At 47.4% G+C, this 23,895-nt stretch overlaps 2 protein-coding genes across 2 annotated transcripts in view; one reads left to right on the top strand and one right to left on the bottom strand.

Moving 5' to 3' along the window:
• The window catches only part of LOC144166300 (uncharacterized), a 41,734-nt gene extending 36,472 nt beyond the window's left edge, over nt 1-5,262 (top strand). Inside the window, exon 4 of the mRNA XM_077695832.1 lies at nt 5,104-5,262. Within this exon, the coding sequence (XP_077551958.1) occupies nt 5,104-5,197 (94 nt within the window). The 3' untranslated portion in view covers nt 5,198-5,262. The remainder of the gene's footprint in view (nt 1-5,103) is intronic.
• A 1,447-nt stretch (nt 5,263-6,709) lies between these two features.
• On the bottom strand, nt 6,710-23,608 carry LOC144166299 (uncharacterized). The gene is made up of 4 exons (XM_077695831.1): nt 23,269-23,608; nt 20,799-20,956; nt 13,505-13,659; nt 6,710-7,127 (listed from the first exon to the last, which is right to left on the bottom strand). The coding sequence occupies exons 1-4, from the start codon at nt 23,369-23,371 to the stop codon at nt 7,025-7,027; spliced, it is 519 nt and encodes a 172-aa protein (XP_077551957.1). The 5' UTR covers nt 23,372-23,608; the 3' UTR covers nt 6,710-7,024.
• Between the last annotated feature and the right edge of the window lie 287 nt (nt 23,609-23,895).

The following is a 23,895-nucleotide window of genomic DNA, read 5'->3' as shown; positions in this document are numbered from 1 at the left end:
GTTTGGCGCTTATCGGTGGTGGCCAATAAACCAGTCGAATATAGTACGAATCCAAACCGACACTGTTTACACTCTAAGAAGTGAAGGAGTCCATGTAACTCTTAAAAGGAGTTGAAATGCTTGTCCCATACACAAGTCCTTTTTCAAGCATCAGGTAACTCCGCTTACTCAAGCATAGCCGTAGCCTTCAACCGGGAGTCCCCGGACTTTCGTAGGGAAGGGGGTCTAGGTATTCCTAGAGGAGTTGCGAGGCACCCTTGGAAACGGCATATCGAACAACTCCCAACACAAGTTGGGGAATTCCACCAGCCATGGAATTATGGAACGCTGGACTAGAGTCCTGCTATACATCCCCAAGGAAGGTTGCCTTACTCTCTCTCTCACAATCATAGCCTTCCTCTGAAGCAGCATTGCTGAACTCACTGCAAGAGTTCGGAAACTCTTTCTTCGCGCCTCCACTGGCAGAACTGCGTTATCCTTCACGAGCTGGAACAAGCCGGATACCCCGACGTCTCCAGCGGATAGCGTGGCCAATGCTTGCGCTGTTTTACTCCTAATAGCCATACAAATACAAACCCACATAGCTGCTTAGACGAAACAAATACCCCCTTCCTTCACGATAACGTAAGCAGTGCTACAAAAACCTGATTTCGTACTGCTGACTGCATTGGCGTACCATTTCACTCCGTCAATAAAACTCAATGGGCTTGTGAAAGTAAATTTATTCTCTTGGATAAAAAAAAAATGTTCAATCTGCATTGATATGAAAGAGTTCAAAAATTAGCTCGTTATATTCTTTATGGCTAAACGCAAGTGGACAAACTTATCTTCAACCTGTTTTTTTAAGAAGCAGAACGTGAGAAGTTAAATGGTAAGTCAATACTTAGCTTGATTCCTTTCCTTCGCGAATATGGAAGCGTTGACAACACATCCGTACAGCAAGACCTGAAAGGGTACCTTCTCGTGAAAAGCCGCACGTCACTGTGGCGCAGCACAGTCTCGAGTACTACAAACTGCTTGTTTTTGCCGAATGGTGCCAAGGCCCACCACTTTCATCGGGACAGTATTCAAACATGCAGTGGCGCGTAGGGCGCATATCAGCGATAATCTACGCCAGGAGTATGCGCCAGTGGCGCACACAGGATTCCTTTTTGGGTTTCTGGGCGAAGACGTTGCTAACAAAAGTGTGAAAACGTAAGGAGAGCTAATGTAACAATCTAAATTAAAAATCAATTTTAGTGCTCAAAAATTTAAAAAAAGTTATCATAGGCAGCCTCAGTTGGCCTCGATACATGCTGTATAACGTCCCATAACAAAACATTACACGGGGTAGGGGGCGCCTGCCTTTCCCATCCGTGTACGTAGCGCATGCGCGGTTTGTCTACCGTACATCGCAATATGTTCTATGTTTATTTATATTACATTTAAATACTTAACACACTTTCTGTCATCGCTAGCCGCAAGATGCATTCATTATTCTGGTTTTCCCAGCGCGCGTTTCATAAAATTGTGGCGAGAGGAAATTGCCTATAGTCATTGGCATTATTAAGCGGCATATTCTCTGTTGATTTTCGAATGCACAGGCCCTTTCATCAAGCCGCTTCTTTGATATTTAAAAGTTTCCATTGAAGAAGTATACTCATCGCAAAATCGTGCGTTTGCATTATGTTTTGGCAAGTACTGGGAGGTTTAGAACAAAAAAAAAGGACATGTTTGATGAAGCATATAAAACGAGAAAAACGGGTGCGAAGCTCTTTACTGCGCTTCGAACAAAACTGGCGTAGGCTACGTAATTGACCCCGCACAAAAACACGTAACGTTGACGCCTTCGAACGCTTCAACCGTCCCATATTGTCAATGACACCCATATCGTTCTAACGCAATGTAAATACAAAAAAGAAAGTTATAAAGCCCTCTGTAAATTCCTCGCGCAATCTGGTATCTCCTGTGGAAACAAAGTTTTTCCATCGAACCCTGTGTATGCATATCGCTTGTCGCTTCGATTCTGCTTTGCCGCTTGGAATCGAAGAAAGTGCTTTTCCAGCCTCCCTTCTGGGGCTGCAATCAAAAGCACGGTACCCTGGTATTCTGCTGTCCTTTACATTCCGTTGTAGCGCGTATGTACAGAATAAAAAACGCATGATAGCGATGATGCAATCAGATGACCGCACGATCCCAGCCGCCGCTCATGGGAGGCACCGAACAGATCAACCGAAAGCGGCCGCCGCTGACCACGTGACCGAAATGGACCAATAAATGGCGCTGATTAACGGGGATGGAAAGAGGAAAAAATAGCGGTACTTTCCATGTGCCGGTGATGTTAAACCCGTCGAGGCTGTAGCGGCATCTTGTTAGTGTGCATTCAATCAGCCTTCGGCTTTTGCGGCTGAGGCACCACCGAAAGTCTATGAAAATATTCTTAGCAATACTGAAGCAGTTCAACGCCTATTGGTGAGCTGAGAATAAGCTACATGGTTTCATATAAACAGATATATGTAACAGTCAAAATTTAGCGCGCCTCTTACTTCTTCTGTCCTCTTCTGTCGTCCCGTCCTTGTAGCGCAAATTATATTTCCGTCATGCCAGACCAAGTAGCCCGTCAGAATGCTTTAATGAACCTCTTACTTAATATAGAACCAAAACGTCTTTACGACTTATCAAATTGGTTTGTTCAAATGCCACTTTGCTTTAATGATGACCGCTCATTGCGTTAGAACTGCACTCTCCCCAGTACATCGAAGGACTGGCGTCCAGGTCGTGCTTAAAAGTTTGGTCTAGTTTGAAGGAACCTCCTTTCTGGGGAAGGGTTCGCGAGCATGACCCCGCCCGACGAAGCGACGACCCGTAAGAAACAGTTTCATACCGGTATAACAAACAAACAAAAAAAAAACGGCTTGCGCATAAATATGAGTATGAAACACAGCCAGCACTAAACAGGGAGTCATGGGAGCGACGAGTCGCTCAATTAGCAGTGGCTTAGCTCGGCTGAGCCAGGATATACGTAGCGTGAGCTAAGGTTCAGCTGGTTATTCTTAGGTTTCCTGGTTGTCTATGATTAGGTGATTATCATGCTTACTGCTGCTAAAACAATTTCCAATCCAGCCTAATCTAATCCGATCCATTTCATCCAGTCCAATTCAGTCCAATCCAGTCCAATCCATTCCAATCCAGTCCAGTCCAGTGCAATCCAGTCCAGTCAAGTCCAGTCACTGCTCCTCGCGCATGCGCAACATGGCTCTCCAGGAGCCACGCGAAACGGCAGTCAAGCGGCGCCGGCGCAGCGTCAGACTTGGCTACTGCGCAACAGAAGCGCACAGCTAGGCACGCGCTTGCGCCAGTGCGTCTGACGCAGCTGTGACGTCACTCCTCTGGAATGCGCAGACCGGCGAATGTGCAGACCCAATTCTCTACACACCCGTACTCCAATTGGATTGGACTTCAATCCAACACAATCCAATTTAATCCAATCCGATCCATACCAATCCAATGCTCCTCGCGCTTGCGCAGAACGGCCCTTCACCACCCCGCGCGAAACTGCTCAAACTCGGCCAGTGTAGCTTACGCTACATTGGCGCTTCCCTGAACGATCACGACGATGTCCGAGTCCACTGTCTAAAGCCGCACCGTGAGCGCCCACCACATGTGCTGGTTAGTCCAAGCCGGCCGGGGTTCTTGGTTGCGGTTGGCTGCCCCTCGCTGCTCACATCGGAGCCATCCGCTGCCCCCGGGCTGTTCCGTATAACCCGTCTAACTCCCCCGGCCGCACCCGTGTGCACCGCTTTTAAGCCAGACTTGGTAGTTGCGCGCATGTTCCGGGTTTGATGCGCACTGCACATGTTCATTGCGAGCTCACTGTTCATCGCACACGCACGCACAGGCACATGGCACGTCGGGGCTGACGTCCTTATCTGTGTTCGACGCGCGCTCACTGCACTGTAATACTCACTATGCGCGGGCCACACCATACGTAGGTGCTGAGTCCCTACAAATTTAACACGCATTTAAAAGTCATGATGCACACAGAAAATATGTTTTGCGTTCACATAACTGACTTGCGAAACGAAAAGCTACCAGCGTGTTGCTGTGAACTGCTTTCGGCTGGGAATGTTGGCGCGAACTATGCCTCGCGTTTTATTTACATGTGTGTTTTGTTGCCAGCGGCTGGCCATGCGTAACTGCCTTATCTACGTCAAAAGTGAAGGGCGTGTTTTCCTCTGGTTCTTCGGTATGCCAAAAGCTACCTCATTTGATAGTGGGAGTGTTGCGCCCTGTAGTCACTTGACTAGGAGGCTGTTCTTTGTTGTCGATGTAATTCATACTGATCCAAAAAGTACAGCTCAAGAAGATAAAATGCTCGCTGGGCAAACTCCACGGCATTCGATTGGCCGACACTTGTATGTGTACGTCACGTTGTTGATTTGTTAGCTGAACACCAGTTTGCTTTAATAAACTTTTGTTCCCCGAATAAACCTGCGTCGTCCTGGGCTACGTGACAATATTAAGCTGTTTTCAAAAGTCCATCGCGTTGGTTCTCTGCCTACGATCCTGCTCAACAAATAACCGTAAGTTGGGCTTATGTGCAAGCTGCAATGAAACACCACAGTGCCTTGTAAATTGTATGCGGTGCACGCTAATACATCACAGTTGTCCAGTAATTTAAATAAGGCAGGAACGCTTTACACCATTTCCGCGATTTTTTATGTATAAAATTAATATGGTCGACGACTTACGTGGAGCTTTTAATGGCTTCAAAAAGAATCTTCGGAGCAATATAACTCTTCTCAGTAAAAACCCCTTTCCTCGCGGGCAATTTCACTCAGAAGGGTGTACTGAAGGCCTTTTTGGTACATTGCATCGTTTAGAAACAGCGCGGAAGACGGTACTAAGGAAGGAGCAGACCACGGAGCAGACGATACAGCGCCTGTGTCGTCTGCTCCTTCCTTAGTCCTGTCTTCCGTGCTGTTTCTAAACGATACAATATTACTCAGACGCACTTTTAGAAGAACTTCATTTACCATGTTGACTGCTCAGCATTGTTCTTAGGAAGCTTTAGGTGGACGCTTATACGCATATTCAGCCCTTTCTTGCACCGCCTTCACGCAGGACCGTGGACCGTTCCCTGGTGGAAGCGGCCCTTCACGGCTTGAGCAACACCGACTGCGACATGGCCTTCCCAGACTGCCAGCTCGCCTCCTGATAGGGGAGGGGAAACAAGTCCTCCGTCGTGTGTTCCGTCTATTTATGACTCCTCTTTTCTACAGCCCTCTCCGCTCTCATATAATAAACGCTGGTTCGTTGTCTGTGCGCATGATGTGTCCTGTACTCTAGGAACGAGGCAACGGAATGTACTGAACGTTTGAGCGGTGCAGTACGGGATAAACAAATGCGTCAGCGGCATTTGCGCTGGGCCTTGTTTTTTTGTTTTGTTTTCCTTGAACATTTCTGGCACATCACCACACAAGTATACACGAAAGGTACGAACCTTTTGGGAAGGCGGGTCATGCATTGTGGATGAAGGACAATGGGAGGTCATCCGTTCAACAGAGTGGCTACAAAGGGACGATAAACGGAGCAGGAGAGAGCATGACTTGGATGGAGGGATAGACTAAGGAAGGTTGGGGGCAAAGAGTGGATGCGGACGACACACGATAGAAGTGACTGCACGTACCTGAAAGGGGCCTTCTTCCTGCTGTGGATACAAACAGCATGGTGATGATGGTAATGATGTACGGAACGTATTGTGGCGTTAAAACTATGCAACGGCGGTTATCCGGCGCCCAGCCACAATGACATTCGCGGAGCCATAATGACCCAGCAGCTTTTGGTATAAAATACATTATTAATTAAATTAAATATTCTCTAACCCCTTGTGGTTCCTTAGGGCAAGTATTGTACCTTTTGTATACTCCAATGCCTGGAGTAGCCAGCTCCTGTTTGGGTTGGAGCTAAACTCTCCAATAAATAATTATTTCTCTCTCTCTTTCTAAATATTCTACCCACGGCTGCTGGCGGAACCAAGCGTAAGTGATATCGTGAAATATATGCACAGTGAGTGTTTTTTTTTCTGCCACCCGCCGTGGTGGTTCAGTGGCTAAGGCGTTGTGCTGCTGAGCCCAAGGACGCGGACTCGATTTCCAGCCGCTGCTGCCGCTTTTCAGGTGGAGGCGAAAAACGAAAACGCCAGTGCGTCAAGATTTCGGCGCACGTTGAAGATTTTCCAGGTGGTCAAAATTAATTCTGGGCTCTCCACAACGGCGCGCCTCATAGCACTGGTGTAGCTACGGCGCGTTAAATCCCACAATCAATCAATGGTTCTTTGTCTTGAATAAAATATACGGGGTCCTCGGGCCAAGCATGAGTTTATTGCTATGCAGCTCTGAATGAGTCTGGGTAGAGCTAATCTTCAAAGTTTTTAATCACGAAGAGAACGTCTATTTCAAACTTATATAATGAATCGCGTGACGTACTGAACTGAATAAAATTTTGCTTGCGTGCGTCAAATGTTGTCAGTTGGCTTAAGTTAGTTGAAGGAGAACTACTGTTCTTGTAGCATTACTTTTTTATCATGTTAAGTCAATCCGTGCAACGTAGACTGTGGGGGCTATGCAGGTTTTCATTCGTTAATCTTTAATAAGATTGGGACATGTTCCGGGCTGTGTTGCGCATGCGCAGCGACATTTTTCTGTCGATTGCGCCAATTATATGGCCGTCAGCACAGCCCACTGATAAAATGGCAGCTCTCAGGACGAAGAAGTTAAAAAGGTTTATAGATTCTAACATTTATAGACGACGTACTAAACCCGCACGTTGCTCTTGGATCCAATGGCCGGTATACGTTTCTGTGTTGTCACTTTCTGCAGAAAGATAAGCCTTGGCTTTACCAAGGTCTTTTCGCAATCCGAGAATAGGTTGAGATTTCTTCTTGAGTAATAGGCGACAAACGGCGGAGCAACGGAGCGCTCCCCACGTGGTTTTATTTATGGCCGCGTAAATGCCGAAATAAATAAAATTTGGCGTGAAGTATTCACTGGAAGTCCATGCAGCCGCGGTACATATTCTCGCAGTCCATGCCCCGGATGCCCATCATAGCGGAATCCAGGTACGGCATGTTTTTGTCCATGCTGCTCCTACGAGAAAGGAAAAAGAAAAGATGGCAGTTACGCATGAGGGTCCATCGCTAAAGACCACAGCCAACAATGGTAGTGACGCGAATTCTTCGATAGCAGTGAGTATTCGCTCTAGTAACAGCTAAGATGGTGCTGCAAATGGGTCCTGCAGATTGTGACTACTGAGGCCAAAATACGTTTCAGCGTCTTAAGTGAGCATATCTACTAATGACATAGCAAGCGCAAAAAAAAAAAAAAAATACGGTGGTGAAGCGGGGCGGGTGGATGCTTAGAACTTTCTCAGAATGTGAAGGTGAAAGCATTGTCGGACCTTGTCTTGACCCGTTGTTGAACTTTTTGCTTAAATTTGCTGTCGTGGCCGTCAACACTTGAGCAGCCCCCTGGGAAGCACCCTTCCAAGCTCGTTCCGCACGCTTGCAGTCGCCGGGAGCCATTGTCCGCACTGGAACAGTCTTCCACAGACTTAGCTGGAGCACCACCTTTGACTTTAGCGTGAAATAGCTCACAAGTTCCTAACAAAAACGGTTCAAATGAATGTGGAAAAGTTAAAGAGCCCTCATAAACTTAAAAAAATGCAAAAGTTGTGACTAAAAAACTTTACACCAAAGCAGGAGGAGATGATGAGCGGGTAAATCGTTGTTCCAGCTAAGCGTGTGGACCACTGTGCATCCACCTATCAGGACAGCGCGTATTGCATGCGCGGCCGCCGCCTGCCCTGACTTAGCGTTCGTCGGCTTCAGCCTCAAAATTCTGAACGATTCTCTGTAACTCGCCGAGATTTTATAACGATAGTATTTCTGGGGGTATATAAACGGGAAAATTTTGGTCTGTATGTCTGTATATCTGTCCTCCTGTACCTCGATTCAGTCACCCGGTCAAAAGGTAATGCAATTCTTCAACAAGAAGGTTACGTAGGCAGAACATTTCCAAAGTAATAAATCCGGCAACATGATTCCTACTTTTCAACATTGTTCAATAAAAGATAAGCGTGAGGCCATTTGTGGCGGCACCTAAATACCTAACTGATACTAGTAAGGTTCCTTTAGTTAAAGGTAGACATGGGAGTAATCTTTGTGCTAGCAAACAAATCACCATCATCATCTCATCATCACCAGCCCATCTACGCCCACTGCAGGGCAAAGGCCTCTCCCGTTAATCTCCAATTACCCCGGTCCTGTGTTAACTGCGACCATTTTATCCCCGCAAACTTCTTGATCTCATCTGCCCATCTAACTTTCTGCCGCCCCCTGCAACGCTTGCCTTCTCTAGGGATCCACTCTGTTACCCTTAATGACCAACGGTTATCTTGCCTTCGCATTGCATGCCCTGCCCACGTCCATTTCTTCTTAATTTCTACTAATATGTTCTTAACACGCGTTTGTTCCCTGACCCACTCCGCTCTCTTCTTGTCCCTTAATGTTACACCTATCATTTTCCGCTACATTGCCCGCTGAGTCGTTCTCAATTTAAGTTGAGAGTTGTTGGTGTAGTATATGATCAACGAAGTTAAGTTGTTGGTGTAGTATATGATAAACGAATAATCAACAGACCTTACCCGGCTATATTACCCGGCTATATCTTGATCGTCTTCCGCTCCATTGCCCGCTGAGTTGTTCTCAATTTAAGTTGAACCCTCTTAGTGAGCCTCCAGGTTCCTTGGAGCAAACGAATAAAACCCGTTAAAAAGTATATTTTAAGTTCAGAATACAAAAAGGGCTCGTTCTAAAGCATCAAGCACATGGCTTGGGCTGCAAGCACAACAGTAACAAACGCTTCCGACAGATGGCGCGCCAGCAGTGCGAACGCGGGAAAATTGAAATGAATTCAGCAAACGCGTACTTTCTTTGACATGGGAGGACCGAGACACGAGGGGAACCGCGTGACAGGTTGGCAGGGTAGATGAGAAGCAGTTACGCGGGAGCGGCACCAGAAGATTATCGTATTTAGACGACATTTGCAGTTAAGCGAGGATATATGTACGCCGCCATTTTTTTTTTGTACCAAGCGCTTTACATAAAACATAGAGATCGAAGGCTTTGGTTTTAAAATCGGGTGGTCGCTTTTCGGGTTCTACTCCCCTTGCGCGCCATCGCACTTGCCATGGTACAATACCGATGCGAAATATTTTATTTGTGCCTTTAAAGGGGACAAAGCACAAGTTGGTTCATTCGAAAGGTTGCTTCGTTAGAATCCTACTGACATCACTTTAACCCGCACTTCGCTCAAATAAGCTATACAATTAGGGAAAAAGGGAATGGCCATGCGAGCCACTAGCTTATTTCCCGCAACCGAACCTATGATGTCATATGCCCAGCTGTGAAATTGGCTGAGGCCGGCAAAAGCAAACGCAAATTAGGCAGGGCTTACAAGCATGCCGAAGAAGCTATTTGCGCTTAAAGTTAGTGCATATTCATTTTACAGCAGTGAGAACGGTTGGATGAACAATGAAAGTTACGAAAATACACGTAAACATAGAATAAGCGATGCTCGCTGCTGTTGGTTCTGGGCGCAGTGTGCTTGTTTTAGCTGCACAGCAGCTCGCCGCTTTGGAGTTGTCTTATACGACACTCGCCGGTCGGCGTAAACGACGTTGTCTTACGTGACCCTGTTTGTCGAGCACACCCCGTGTTTCACGGAACGATTAGTTTCTACCGTATCAAAAATAATCCTGGTGCAAATACGGTCAAGAACAACGCAACGGCGAACAATAGTCGCTGACTGACTGAACAAACTTTATTGAGGAATAGGAAAAGGAGGGAATGGGGTAGGGGATAGAGCGGCTGAATATGGTGGCGCCATCTGGGAAGACTGACGTTAAGCAAAGCTGCAGAGCCTAATGACGCACTGGAAATGAGTTTGAATACCCGTCCTCATGACTTCATGGTAGACGTCACGAAAACAGACGATTTGGCGGGAGGATAAAAACTTTAACCAAAACTGATTAATTTCTCAGTGAATACGGCATCATTTGCTGGCGGACAAGCGCCGGGGGCACTATAAACCACAAAATCTTTCGAATAAAACAAACTTGTTTTTGTCTGTATGGCCCTTTAGATCACCCGCCACAAAATGATTTGGTATGCGTGGGTCGATCGTGCCTCACCTCCAGGCCTCATTTCAGGTCGATCAGGCCTCATTTAGTACATTTGCCTCGGTCCCAGTGAATTGTTAATTGAAAGTTATTTTGAATACTGCATCTCACTGAGCAACAACACGGAGTTTATACTTTTGTAGGGCTCATCCGATCAATAAAAGCGAGTGTTTTGCGAGGCACTGAATTTAACAAAAAAAAAAAAACGCCCACCTCCCTTCGCGGGAACCCTGGTGTGATGCGACGCTGAGGGTGGTTCAAGCGCAAGCGGAGAGCAACCGTCGACCGAAAGGCCGCCGGAGAGCGGCACACCGGTTATATGCGCAGTGCGCCCGAAGGAGAGGAGACCGCGGAAGAGAGAGTACTGCACATGCGCCGGCGCCAGTGTGTCTGCCGCGGCTATGACGCAACAGAATCAATCCAACACAATCCACTTTAATCCAATCCAATCCAATTCCAATCCTACCCAATCGAATCCAATCCAATTCCAATCAAATACAATCCAATCCAATCACATCCAATCTAATCCAATCCAAGCCAAACCAAGCCAAGCCAATCCATTCGAATTCAATCCAATGCCCCTCGCGAGAGAGGGGCATCGGAGAGGAGAGGGGGTGAGCGGCGGAGAGCGCAGCTCGCGCGGCGAGGAGAATGGGGGAGGGGCGGACGACAGCAACACCGACGACGCTGCATGGACAAGGCGAGTGAATGAGATGCAGTCGCATCTAATAAAGCGCGAGTGCAAACCATATTGTAGTTTTGGATTATGGTTTTTTGTTTTTGACAAATAAATCGCGAATGCTAACCAATATTGTAATTTTGGGTTGTGGTTTCTTGTTTTCTTTCCTCCTGATTTTCCCAGACTATACGTGTGCATATAGGTGCAGACGTTGGTTTTGCACTAACATTTAGCCTTTCATACTCGCCCACCCTACTCCCTCTTGAGATTCTCCCTGAAAGATTCAGGTGGTTAAACTTAGGAGCAATAACTTCGCACACGTGGCTCAGATATTATTTGTTACAGTTTCTGCGCAGCCAACTCCCCACAAATTGGTGGTTCAAAGTTTCACAACAACCAAATTTATTTACAAGCTTTTTTTGAGTGCTCGCGATGCACGCGCTAGGAACGCATGCAGCGAAAGGGAATTGAGCGTGCACTAAGGAAGAGCTGTTTTGTGGACACTTTTTGGAACGCCAGCAGAGTGAATCTTTTCACAAGCATAGCCAAGTAACGCTTTCGACACTTGTAATTTCCTTGTAAGTAGGTAACGTTAATAATTTTTACCCTCCGACGGTGACGTAGCTTTCTTGTCTTCTACTATATTAACCCGGAGGCTTCGAACGCAATGACTTGCTCACGCGGCATACAACTCGTACGGCAGCCTTTCCCGATGTCCGACGTCCCTCCGCTGTAGCGTCGATATAGAGGAGAGGCGAAAGGTTTCGCCGTAAGCAGAAAAGGCGGGAGTCGTGAAGCAAATAGGAGAAAGAAGTCGAGGCAATCCAACGGGAAGGAATAGCGACGCGTTACTGTGAGGTTTGCGAAGTCCACAAAGGGTATAGTCTAGGAAAGCGGATAGAATATAGGAGAATAGCCGGCGAGGAACTCCGGCAGTGCGAAAGCGGCCAACACAAACTCGTGACGTGTTTGCTTATTTACTCCACGTCCAAGTAGGTGTCGACCTTGCAAGGACCTCCTCTGGCTGCTCGGTTGCGTTACGAACACGTCAAAATTCATTGTAAATATGTTTTAGGCTTCTTTGCCGCTGATATTTTACAGCTGGTGTATATGTGTGTTCCAAACAAACTATCTCCCAAGTTATCTCGCATTCAACATTTTGTGTCAGTGCTCATTTAAAACTCCAGTGTAACATGGGTATTACTCCCGCGAGCTCTACGGACAGTAAGAACATTTAGAACGCGTCTGGAAAATGGTACCGAACAGGCAGCCAGATGTTCTGTGCTTTCATAGCATAAACTACAGTGCTTACAGCGCGAGTCAAAATTACTTTCTTTGGAGTAACACATTGACACTGCCTGCAATTTCCTGACTGTTTACGAATTAACGTATTATAACTGCCTCATTACACCTCAGTTACATTGGATATATCCATGCACAAAAATAATACCCCGATTGAATTTCCCGCGCGTCAAAATTACACGTATTTCTATGGCGTCTGGACAGGCAAACCAATTTGTAGGATTGGTCAGCAAACAGTATATTTTCAACTAGGTTTGTGCAAAAAAACGTAACAGCCATATGTGCGATTATTTCCATGATAGTTTACAAGTTCGTAGCATAGAGTATTTTTGATGCAGGGCTTTAGATGCGCTGTCCTGGGTCCGGATCCCACCCGGCGGGCATTTTTTCTCCACTTTCTTTATGTCTTTCCATATTTTTTATCTGTTTCAATGACCTACCACATTCTGCCCTTTCCTTTCCGAGGTTTTTTTGACTGCCAACCCTTATTTCTGTCTGAATTCAACGAGCCGCTCATTTCCCCATTCTGATTCGCTACATATATATATATATATATATATATATATATATATATATATATATATATTGCTCTTCATCTCTTATCTTACTAAGTTTTATCCAGGGCTGTTATGAGAAAACCTTCATGTCTCCCTGATTGAAACGTAATAAACGGAATTGTCCTAAAAACATTGTCGATGTTTTGTTCGCCCCAGACACCCCGAGGGAACCGAACGCAGAAATGTTTGCGTAAAACGCCTAAAAACCCACCTGTAATTAGGCCTCTAAGAAGTGATTTGAGCGCTAATATAATCTGTATTTCTTTCCAATATTCAGCTGATGAATTTCTATAGATACATACATAGTAGTAAGAGTGCTCAGGAAAAGGACATGACGGGACCACTTGAGCAACCCTTACGACAGCCGTTTGACTTCGGGAAAACAGCTGTAATGAGATTTACGCTGGGAATTTCATGGAAGAAATTACAGCCCGTTTATCGTTGGTATAAAAAACAAGCGCTACCCCGCTTCTCTGAACTAAACATCCCTGCAGTATCGTAACTCTTACAAAAATATATTTGCTGAAACTCGATATTAAGGAGTTGCAACGTAATGCGCTCATAGTTGAATCCTTTTTGTCAAGACGACCCAGTGAATGTGGGAACTCGTCTGAACACTTGTAAAGACCCTCCGGCCACTTATCAAATTTGACTGAAAGCTCCCAAAGGACCCAAGGTGTTTTGGTGTGACGGGCTTCGTGCTTTCCGTTCTGAACGTGACGGTCAAAGCATGTGCCGGGGTGCTTACATGGCAGCATTGGTTCCCATGTCCCGCGCCATCTGTCGACCGAGGCGGCAGGCATCCATACGCCCGCAGTACACGAGCTTTGTCTGCTCCAGGGCCTTCTGGCGGTCCTGGTCGCTTATGTGCAGTATCAGAGAGCTCACGCCATCGAGACCGACCTGCGGGAAGAAGAATGCACGGCGTTATTTGTTAAAAAATCAATGCCGCAAGTATTATGTAAAAAGAATCATCATCATCATCACAATCATCATCATCATCACCAGTATGTGTACGCCCACTGCAGGGCAAAGGCCTCTCCCATAGATCTCAAATTATCCCGGTGCTGGGCTAGCTGCGACCAATTTATCCCCGCAAACTTCTTGACTCCTCTGCCCATCTAACTTTCTGCCGCTCCGAGACCTCCTCTGAGTCCTCCCAGTGCTCAGTCTCTATGCTGATGACATTACTCTGTGGTGCGCCGGAAGTAGTGATGCACAAATTGAGGAGGCGCTTCAGTGAGGCACAGACATCGTCGTAGCAGAAGCGGCATTGGTCGGTCTTCAATGCTCCCCAAGTAAGTCGGAGCTCTTGACCCTCTCTGACCCCCGCTGGTCACGCTCCACTCCAGACGTAACAATAAGAATACAGAATAATCCCATACCATGTGCCCCTATTCTTAAAGTCTTCGGTTTGATCATACAGCGCAACACAGCCACTACGCGATATATCTCTGAACTCACCTCACAAGTCTGCCAAACTATTGGCCCCATCCTGCCCATCCGTCGCAAAGCAGCTCGAAACAAGGAAATGAGGGAATTTGAGTGTTTCCGTCTGGTTCAAGCATTCATGCTCAGTCGCCTGACATACGCCCTCCCGTACCTTAACCCAAGTGAAACGGACCTATCTAAAATCAACTGCCTGATACGAAAAATGTACAAAACGGCGCCTTTAATCCCTCAAAGTACTTCCACTGCCAAACTGGAACGCCTAGGCATTTACAACATAGTTGAAAAGCTCATAGAAGCCCATTCTGTCAGTCAACTTTCGCGACAATTATATCACTTCTACTGGCAGTTACATCCCAAAGTCGCTCGGAATTCATGCACCGATAGTTAGTCACCAAAGAGTATACATTCCTCCAGACTTGCACAATCTCCTGCTTTTTGTGACTGATTTCACGCAATATGCTCCAGAAGCACAATACTAAACGCCGTGAACATTGCGCACGTGTCCTAACACGCAAATAACTCATGGGCCAGTCCACCGCCTATGTAGACGCCGCTAGTTATAGCCGTCACAACGCCTACACAGTCGCCGCCACCTTTGATCCAAAAGTAAGCTCTTACCACTCACTGACTATCCGAACGCGCTCCCCTGCCTCTGCGGAAGAGGCAGCTATTGCGCTAACGCTAACTCATCGGCCTACCCCAACAATTGTTATCTCCGATTCGAAAACGGCCATTCGAAATTTCGCCCGGGGGATTATTTCCCCGCAGGCTCTCAAAATTCTCCTTCAAAGTCCTCCCACCTCCCACGCGGAGCTGATTTGGACTTCTGCCCGTGCGGGGATGGAAGGAAATGGAGCGGCTCACCTTGCAGCTCGAGAGCTAACGAACGAGCTGGGCCAGGTCGCACCCCTTCCCATGGAGCCCAATCAACGCGCGACAGCCTTCTGACTTTCCAGGAGATTACCTGCCACTACCGGCTCTCTCCCCGGCGCTACCCTCCACCCCATTGGTAACTCTCTATCACCGAGGAACGGTACTGGCGCCTTCTCCAAACCAACACCCTCCCCTGTCACGCCAGACTACACGCAATTTATCCATCTGTATTTCCTTCTCCGCAACGTCCCGACTGGAGCCCACGAAACACTTGCTCATATCATTCGGCAATGCCCTCAAAACTCATTCCCTCTCATCTCTTGTGTGGAGTACTGGGAGGCGGCGTTAAGAAGCTCGGATCCGTGGGTCCAGCAAGGACTCGATGGACGAGCAGCCCAGGTCACCGGCGCCCTCAAAGCGCTGGTCACCACTCGTCGTCGACCCGACGGTTCCAGAATAAAGTTTTTTCTCTCTTTCTGCCACTCCCTGCCACGATTGCCTTCTCTAGGGATCCACTCAGTTACCCTTAATGGCCAACCGTTATTTTGCCTTGGTATTACATTCCCTGCCCACACCCATTACTTCTTAATTTATACTATGTCCTTAGCACGCGTTTGTTCCCTGACCCACTCCGCTTTCTTCTTGTCCCTTAATGTTACACCTATCATTTTCCGCTCCATTGCCCGCTGAGTCATTCTCAATTTAAGTTGAACCATCTTAGTGAGCCTCCAAGTTTCTGCCCCGTAGGTGAGTACCGGTAAGATGCAGCTGTTATACACTTTCTTCTTCAGCGACAATGGTAGGCTGCTATTCATTATCTGAGAATGTCTGCCATATGCACCCCACCCCATTCTTATCCTTCTAATTACCTCTGCCTCATGGTTAGGATCCGGGGTCACAACTTGGCCTAAGTAGATATATTCGGTTACCACTTCCACTGCCTCGCCACCTATCTCAAACCGCTGTGCTGACCCGAGGTTATTGATCATTACTTTGGTTTTCTGCATATTAATTTTCAGGCCCGCCGTTCTACTCCGTTTGTCCAGTGCGGTAAGCATGCTTTGCATTCGTCCCCCGAGTTACTTATCCAGGCAACATTACCAGCAAATTTGAGGTTAGTCTCCATTAACCCTTACGCCCACTTGTAGACATGCTGTAAATAACATTGGAGAGATTGTGTCTCCTTGTCTAACGCCCTTCCTTTTAGGTATTTTACTGCTCTCTTTATGGAGGACGGTGATAGCTGTGGACCCATTGTAGATATTCCCAAGTATTCTTACGTAATACGCGTCTACACCATGATTCCGCAATGCCTGAATGACTGCTGAGGTTTCGACCGAGTCAAATGCTTTCTCATAAACTATGAAGGCTGTATGTAGGGGTTGAGTATACTCCGCGCATTCCTCTATCACCTGATTGATCGTGCGAATATGGTCCATTGTTGTAAAAAGAATATCAGGCCTTTAGTCAGATATTTGTGCAGAAAAGATGAACAAGCTGCAAAGTGCTGTCTAATGTGTATTCCGCAATCATTTAATCATTTTTAAAAAGTCAGGTGCACAGTCTTCATGGCTGTGAGCGAATAAAGCGTTCGTTATCAAACCGGATAAACAGCAAATGCAGCCTATTCGTATTTCTATGGAAGGGCTACAAAGGCGGTGATAGCAGACCTACTGAGAAGCCCACACGCGCACAGGCAGACGCACTCTGCCCCCTCCATTAGTGGCTCATGACAAGGCATCGGCCTCCATAAGAGATAGATCGTTATTCCGCCCACTGGATAATACGCCACTGTGTTCCTCTCAATTGCAGGGATCCTTACTGCCTCCTCAAGAGGAACTACGACGTGCAATTCCCCCCGCTTATTCATATTAGCATCCCTTGTGGGATTCACTTCCACCCCTCATTCCCTTCTGACGTTGGTTAGTGCGGAGCCCCTAAGCTAGTGAGGTGGAGGATGTCGTCATGACGGTGATGAAGTTGCGCCGATACGGAAGTACTTCTGGCACAGCGTCTTCGCAGGGACAGGCGCACATCATACACCTCCCTCTACACAACCCGCTTACTAGAGACACAAGCAGCACTAATAAGAGAGATGCAGCCACCGGGGCTGGAAATCCAGCCCACCATAACGCCCTCTCGTGGCACACCATAGCGCCCAAAAAGCGGTGTTAAACGCCCTTTGCCTTCGTTCTGTGCAGGCTACAGGCGACGAAATGTCCATCTCGTCATCTGGTACATGGGGAGAAAACGAAGTTGTGTGTAACTACGACGCCGAGGGCTTTAGCTGGCGGCGAGCGCCACTGCGGCACGCAGAAAGTGGGACAGTATGCGGGGCACCCGTTTCCATGCACCATGCTTCTACGCAAAGAAAACTGCCCTACGCTAACACAACCACGCGTCCCACAATCTCAACACGGATTGGCGCATGGTGTACAGTCGTCGAAATAGTTAGCAGCAACAAAGAAGCGGGTGAGCACGACCGGCTTGGCACAGAGCGGCCGCTTACGACAGTCACATGGCGCATCTTCGACAGCTGACCATTGGTGCTCACGAGGTTGATGTATACTCTTCGCTGCTCGAACGCATATCAACACCGTCTCTGGCTAGGCCAGGCGCTATATAGCAGGCTGCCGCTCCTTTTTTGTTGTTGTTATCACTTGTGATAGAGGACTCTACGCGTCGATATGGTGCTAGACATATCTTCCAGGTCATCGATTGGAAACAAAACAAACAACTCCCGACGCTCCTACCCACATACCAGCGCGGTTATATATGCTTCGTAGCTATCAATCTCAACTAGGTACATTATAGTCCAATTATAACAATATCCAAGTGCCAAGGAAATCCCATCGTTATTACCGATAATTGTTATAAGGGGGTTGCGAAATAACAAACGAAGCAGAGCTCAAAACATTTTATTCGCATGCCAGCAAGGTCATACTACTACTAATTTGCGGAAAAGAAGCCACCGTCGGTCACCTTTATTGCCGCGTGTGAAGCTAGCGCAAATCTTTTCCATTCCAAGAACACCCATAGGTGCTTCACCTAGCTGAGGTAAATGTCCTTGGCGGAAACAGTCCCCGAGGGACTGTGTCACGCATTGGGCCTCCTACGAAGACACTACCTGAGTAGGCTGCGCAACCGCGTCATTAGTCATCACTGTTGCACTTTTGGTGCACAGTATAACCGGATTCAATCATTATATCCGATATCGTTGCACTGGAGCATTGTAATAAGCGGTTTATTTTACCATAGAAAGAGTACAAAAGTTGCCAGTGCCATAGCTGTTCATCGTTATATCTGATATATTGTTATAAACGGTATCGTTATAAGTGGACTCGACTGTATATCGAAAAAAATTACACTGAAATTGGCTGCTAACCATTATTACTGCGATTTTCATTTACTTGTCATTAATAGTATATTTACGGTGAAGTTGTGAACGTTCCTGAATTAGTCTGTTGTCAATACATGGCCGTTTGCGAAGGGAGTGTGGTTACAGGAAACTGCTGCAACGCTTGTGTTATCGAAACTATACCGACATAAATTATATGACAATAAGCCGTTACGACGGCTCTAACATTAAGCCGAGTTTTATGTACTTTTCATGATTACGCAGTTAGCAGCAAAGGTGGGGCTATTGCGAAATTCCATTCTGCTGTCAACACATTGGATTTTACGGGAGGTAAACGTACAACCGTCCCCTTGAATAAAACTCCATTCCTGCCAAGTTGCATTCAGCAAGTTTGCTAAAAAGTACGCTCAATCGCAAAAAACAAAAACAAAACCAAAAAGCGTGTTTTGTTTTGCCCATAGATTCCTCGACGTTCTTCGGATTTGAAGGTTTTATTAATTTTTTAAGCGAATATTCTATGGCCAGGATCTAGGATTTTATGCTGACTGCGCGCATGCGGAAGAACACAATGTGGGAACGCCAGTTGGCAAAGTCCAAGCATATCACCAAAGAAAACGCATATCGCCGGTTGGGTAGAAGGAAGAAGCTTTCCAAGAAACTGGGAGTGAAAAGCCAACCACAAAAGCAAACGTGTATCACCAATGCGCATATGGCCGCTGGCGTACGAGCGGAAACTTTCCCCTTATAAGTGAAAGTGATTGTCAAGCGAGAGTGAAAGCGATAACAACACAAAGCAAACGCATATCGCCGCTGGCGTCGGAGCCATGTGTGATGTAGTGTGCGCTTCATAAGGCCTACAAGCCAGCTGCGTTGGAAAACGGACGTTCCGGCGTTAGCGCTGTTCGATTCACTCAAACGCGGTAAAAAACATGATTTGGACCTCAAGCTTATGGGTCACGATGATGATTGTGGGGTTTAACGCGCCGACGCAACGCAGGCGATGAGGCGCGCCGTAGTGGAGGGCTCCGGATTAATTTTGACCACCTGGGGATATTTATCGTGCGCCGAAATCTCGTACACACGGGCGTTTTTGCTTTTCGCCTCCATCAGAAAAGCGGCCGCCGCGGCCGGGAATCGTACCCGCGACCCCGTGTTCAGTAGCGCAACGCCTTAGCCACTGAGCCACCGCGGCGGGTAAGCTTATGGGTCTCACTACTTAGATATGCATTTGAAGAAAAATTGTTATCACTAATAGGCACAATCAGCAGAGCCAAAGTAAACGTGTGTACATGTATGTATGTGTCTTTCATGGGTATGATAGCCGTCAACACTTCAGATAATTGAGCTTTTCTCGTATATTTCGCCTAAATTCAGTGTCACCTCTATGTCGTGTGCGCAAAAGCTTCGCTGGTAATTCACTTGCGAAATGCGGGAATAGCGAGCCATCTTACCTTTGAAGCCCTCCTTTCGTCCACGCCATCTCGCGAGTCGCAGAATCGTACATTCGATTAAGTCGGATTTCTGTGCAAGTTGGCATTTCGTTGCAAGACCGTTCAAAGCGCAAAACGTAAACGAGGGACGACGAGAGGGCACAGGGACACGCGCTCCCTGTGTCCCTGTGCCCTCTCGTCGTCCCTCGTTTACGTTTTGCGCTTTGAACGGTCTTGCGTACATTCGAGTTAGAATTAAGTGAAACACGTGCGCTTGGGAAGGGCACGTCATGCATACGAGGAACAACAGGTGGGCCATCCGTTTAACAGAGTGGCTGTCAATGCAGCGAGAACAAAAAAAATTGCTCCCACCTCCCCTCGCGGGAACCCCTGTGTAGATGCGACGCATAGGGGGTTCCGTTGTTGTTTCCGTTAGGTTGATTCTCCCATCGCGTGAAACGTGCCGTGAACCCCCTGCCACGGCTATGACGCAACGTGGCGTGGCTATTACGCAACACAATCCAACATAATCCACTTTAATCCAATCCAATCCAAATCCAAGCCAAGCCAAGCCAATCGAATCCAATCCAATGCCCCTCGCGAGAGAGTGTTCGCTATCAGAGAGTTGAGGGGGTGAGCGGCGGAGAGCGCAGCTCGCGCGGCGAGGAGAATGGGGGAGGGGTGTGGACGGACAACAACAACGCCGTATGGAGGGACAAGGCGAGTGAATGAGATGCAGTCGCATCTAATAGGACTTGATGGAGGGATGAACTGCGAACGTTGGACGCAAAGGATGGTCTGCGCTAGCTCACGATAGACGTGACTAGAGGTCTATGTGAGAAGCCTTCGTCGTGCAGTGGACACAACCAGGCTGATGACGATGATGATTAGCAAATGGGTGAGTAGTAGAGCCCTCAGGCAAGTTTCACCTGTTGGCTGAGTGAGAAGGGGGGTGCCCGCTGACGTGGAGAGCGGATACCCAGCGCCGCCATGAACGGATTCCGGAACAGGCGCAACATGGCTTCCAGTGCGGGCATTCCGTCCATGCTGAACTGGCGCCCAGACGAGGCCCCGCTGTCATTGACGGCTGCGTGCAGCAAGGAATCGCGCGTACAGAAGCTGTCAAAGTGCAACACAGGCGCCTGAGATTTTACGACAAGAAATATTTTCAAGCAAGAAAACTCTAAAAATTCCCCGCATTTCCCCGAGGGGAAGAATGCGAAAGTGCGAATGCACGAGTTGAATTTGCGCGGTTCGGTAATGTTCGCGAAAGAGAGATCACACACACACACACACAACTACAAAGAAAGAAAGATGCATTTATTCACAGACACCTATTTGTGTTGTCGTTGTACTTGATTGCTAGAGCGGATCTCAGCTTTGAAATTTCGTGTCAGTACTCCTTTAAGCGGGTGCATTAGCCCTTCTCACGCCCGATTCCTGGCCAATCCCCCACGTGGGTATGTGCCATGTCAGCGGCCAGGCAGCGCGCGCCCATCTCCCCCCGTTGCCAAGGAAGACGAGGAGATTCCTGGCCAATCCCCCACGTGGGTATGCTATGCGGACATCGCCGGTGGACGCAGGTTCAGGGTCGCTTAAGGAGTGCATCGCACTTAAAAACAATTGTTCTGTAATAGAAAGATTTGCAGCAGCTAGCGTTATTTAGAAAACGTTTGCTGGATAAAAGGGAAAAAGCTGTCTGTTCATGCGTACGATCGACCCACAATGGAAATCGTCGTCATTGTGGTTAGCATTCACGTCTTCACACGCGACCACGATCATGCTGATTCACAAGCTGAAACGTATTACGTACCTCTGTGAGCGTTAAAAGCCGAATAATTAGCCCATAAGCTGAGTGACTTCCGTACACAAGAGAGCAATATCGCCTGCGGGATTCGCTCGATGCCACGTGAACCATCATGAGAATTATTGGAAAGAAAGTTTCGATTTCCATTTCAGTCCTTGAACGGTGTTGATTCGAAAAGTTAATTTGTTACTTGTTATAAATTACGCTAAAATCCATCTAGGCGATTCAAAAATTAAAATTAAAGGCGATTAAAGAATTGCTGCAACCGCAGCAATACAACACGTAAACAAATACCGTATCCACTAGATTCTAAGCACACCCTTTTTTCCCCGCTCGCACTACCCAAAGTGAGGGAGGGGGGTTCTTAAATACGAAAAACATAAATAACCCCCCTTCCCCCCCCCCCCTCACTTTCTTGGCCGTATCTCGACGAGACAGGCGCAAGGAGTAATGGTTTGTTTGGCAAACATTTAAAAGAATAATAGCTACAGACAGTGAACCCACTGCTTACGTCTGATACTCCGTCGACCTCCTACCATTCGATACGGTTGTGCCGCTTAGCCCGCCGCTCACAGTATCCCCCAGCAGGTCGTTTTCTGTTTCGTTAAAGGGGTTTGTGTTTGAAAACTTCATCGATGACTTGGCCACACCGTCAGCTCGGGCCCGCTTACACGCGTCTGAAATCCACCTTGTGACGGTTGCTTGGAAAAGGAGGTGCTTAGATTCATATCCAAACTTTTTTTTTATTTTTTCCCCCCGAAAGTAAGGGAGGGTGTTTAGAATCAGGGGGTGCTTAAAATCGCAAAAATACGGTATATACAGAGAAGAGCACCGAGCATTGTCATTGGTAGATTCAAGCTCGTCCTTTTTCTTTTCTTTTTTAAATATGGGCGTCGGTTACACTAAAGCTGCCTGTATAATATTGCCTATCGCACCAGCTGATAATTGCGAAACAGTCACTTTCCTGCTGCCGTCTCCTGTCCTTTCCCGTTCGCTAACCTTTCCGCGTGCTCCCCGCCTGGGTATACATAGCTGTAATAGTAGGTACAAAACTTTATTCTGTCCGCCGGGCAGCGCCGCTCCTTGACAACTATAACAATTTACAGGCTTCGCCGAGTCTTCGCAAGGTGGTGGTCCTACGACTACATTTTTTAGGCCCCAATGACGCCAAATTTCTCTCGTGATCCGTGGTGCTGCCACCGCAGCTTGCAAACACGCCTCAGGCTGAAAGCGGCTGACGCAACAGGCAATGTTGGTTGCATGCCTTCAGCGAGAAATTATGGCGCCAGTGATAACTACCTTAATATCGAGCTCTGCGCGTTCACTGCGTAGGAGCAGGCGTGTGCGCACATTTCAGCAGAGTCAGGTCCACCGAGGCCGTGGAGGCATCGGAAAAGGGCTGCGCCCATGCGCAGTTCTTCGAGGTCACGTGTGGGCCAATTTCTTTCGTAGTAGCGCACGGCTAGAGACGGAAACTTGGCTATTCACATACGCTGCTGAAACTCGTTTCCGGTAACATTTTGCAGCGTCCGTGTTCTATGACAACGCAATACTTCATTTCTGCAGAGTGAGGAGAAAGCAGCGGGGCTTACCTCGCTCGAAATCGCTTTGCGCCAGTACTGCCGCAAGCACTGCGCTGAAGACGAGGCATCGCATCATCCCTCCTGCTTCAGTTGCGGCAAGCACGGCGGGCATCGGGACGCTGTGGCAGTTCACAACGAGTTTCAAGGCTGGGACATCAGCACTGACCGCGTTTGACAAGCAAACACTGGGAAGATGACTCAACTGGTGGCGCCTTGACGATGGTCCTAAAAGACAAAAGACGCGCGGAAGCGACGACAATACTGATTAGAATGTGGGGCGTTTGAAGCATGGGAAAAAAAGTTTTCCGCTCGGAATCTTCTGGAAAACCGCTGACCGGAATATGTTGCATCCCGAGCCCCCTACCCTTACACCCTTTTACGTAAGAATGCAATGAAAAGCTCAGACGATGTTTTCTTTTCTTTATTGGAATAACGACGCTTTATTGGTTTATTGTTTGGTTTAGCTAGACATTTTTCCCGCAGTTGACTTTATAAACGTGAAAAATTAAAGTCATCATTAATGATTATTTTTGTGATGGTTCTTCCGATCGTCCGAAGTTCTGAGGATGAATTGTTCTCTTGCGAGACGACAACATTTGCCAAGGGGAGAGAGCAATACGTCAATAAGTGTGCGAA

Source organism: Haemaphysalis longicornis, unplaced genomic scaffold (assembly GCF_048455015.1).
Source record: "Haemaphysalis longicornis isolate Haplotype H1 unplaced genomic scaffold, Haemaphysalis longicornis Haplotype H1 scaffold_167, whole genome shotgun sequence".
Lineage (NCBI taxonomy): Eukaryota > Metazoa > Arthropoda > Arachnida > Ixodida > Ixodidae > Haemaphysalis > Haemaphysalis longicornis.
The sequence above is the reverse complement of the archived record's forward strand: the minus strand, read 5'-3'. Positions and strand labels throughout refer to the sequence as shown.

What these genes read in the sequence shown, in the direction of transcription:
- LOC144166299 (XM_077695831.1), bottom strand. Translation starts at nt 23,371, where the DNA reads ATGCCCGCCGTGCTTGCCGCAACTGAAGCAGGAGGGATGATGCGATGC. An exon ending in CCTTCTCACTCAGCCAACAG is followed by an intron (nt 13,660 to 20,798) that starts GTGAAACTTGCC and finishes TTCTTCCCGCAG; the next exon opens with GTCGGTCTCGATGGCGTGAG. An exon ending in ATGGGAACCAATGCTGCCAT is followed by an intron (nt 7,128 to 13,504) that starts GTAAGCACCCCG and finishes CCTTTCTCGTAG; the next exon opens with GAGCAGCATGGACAAAAACA.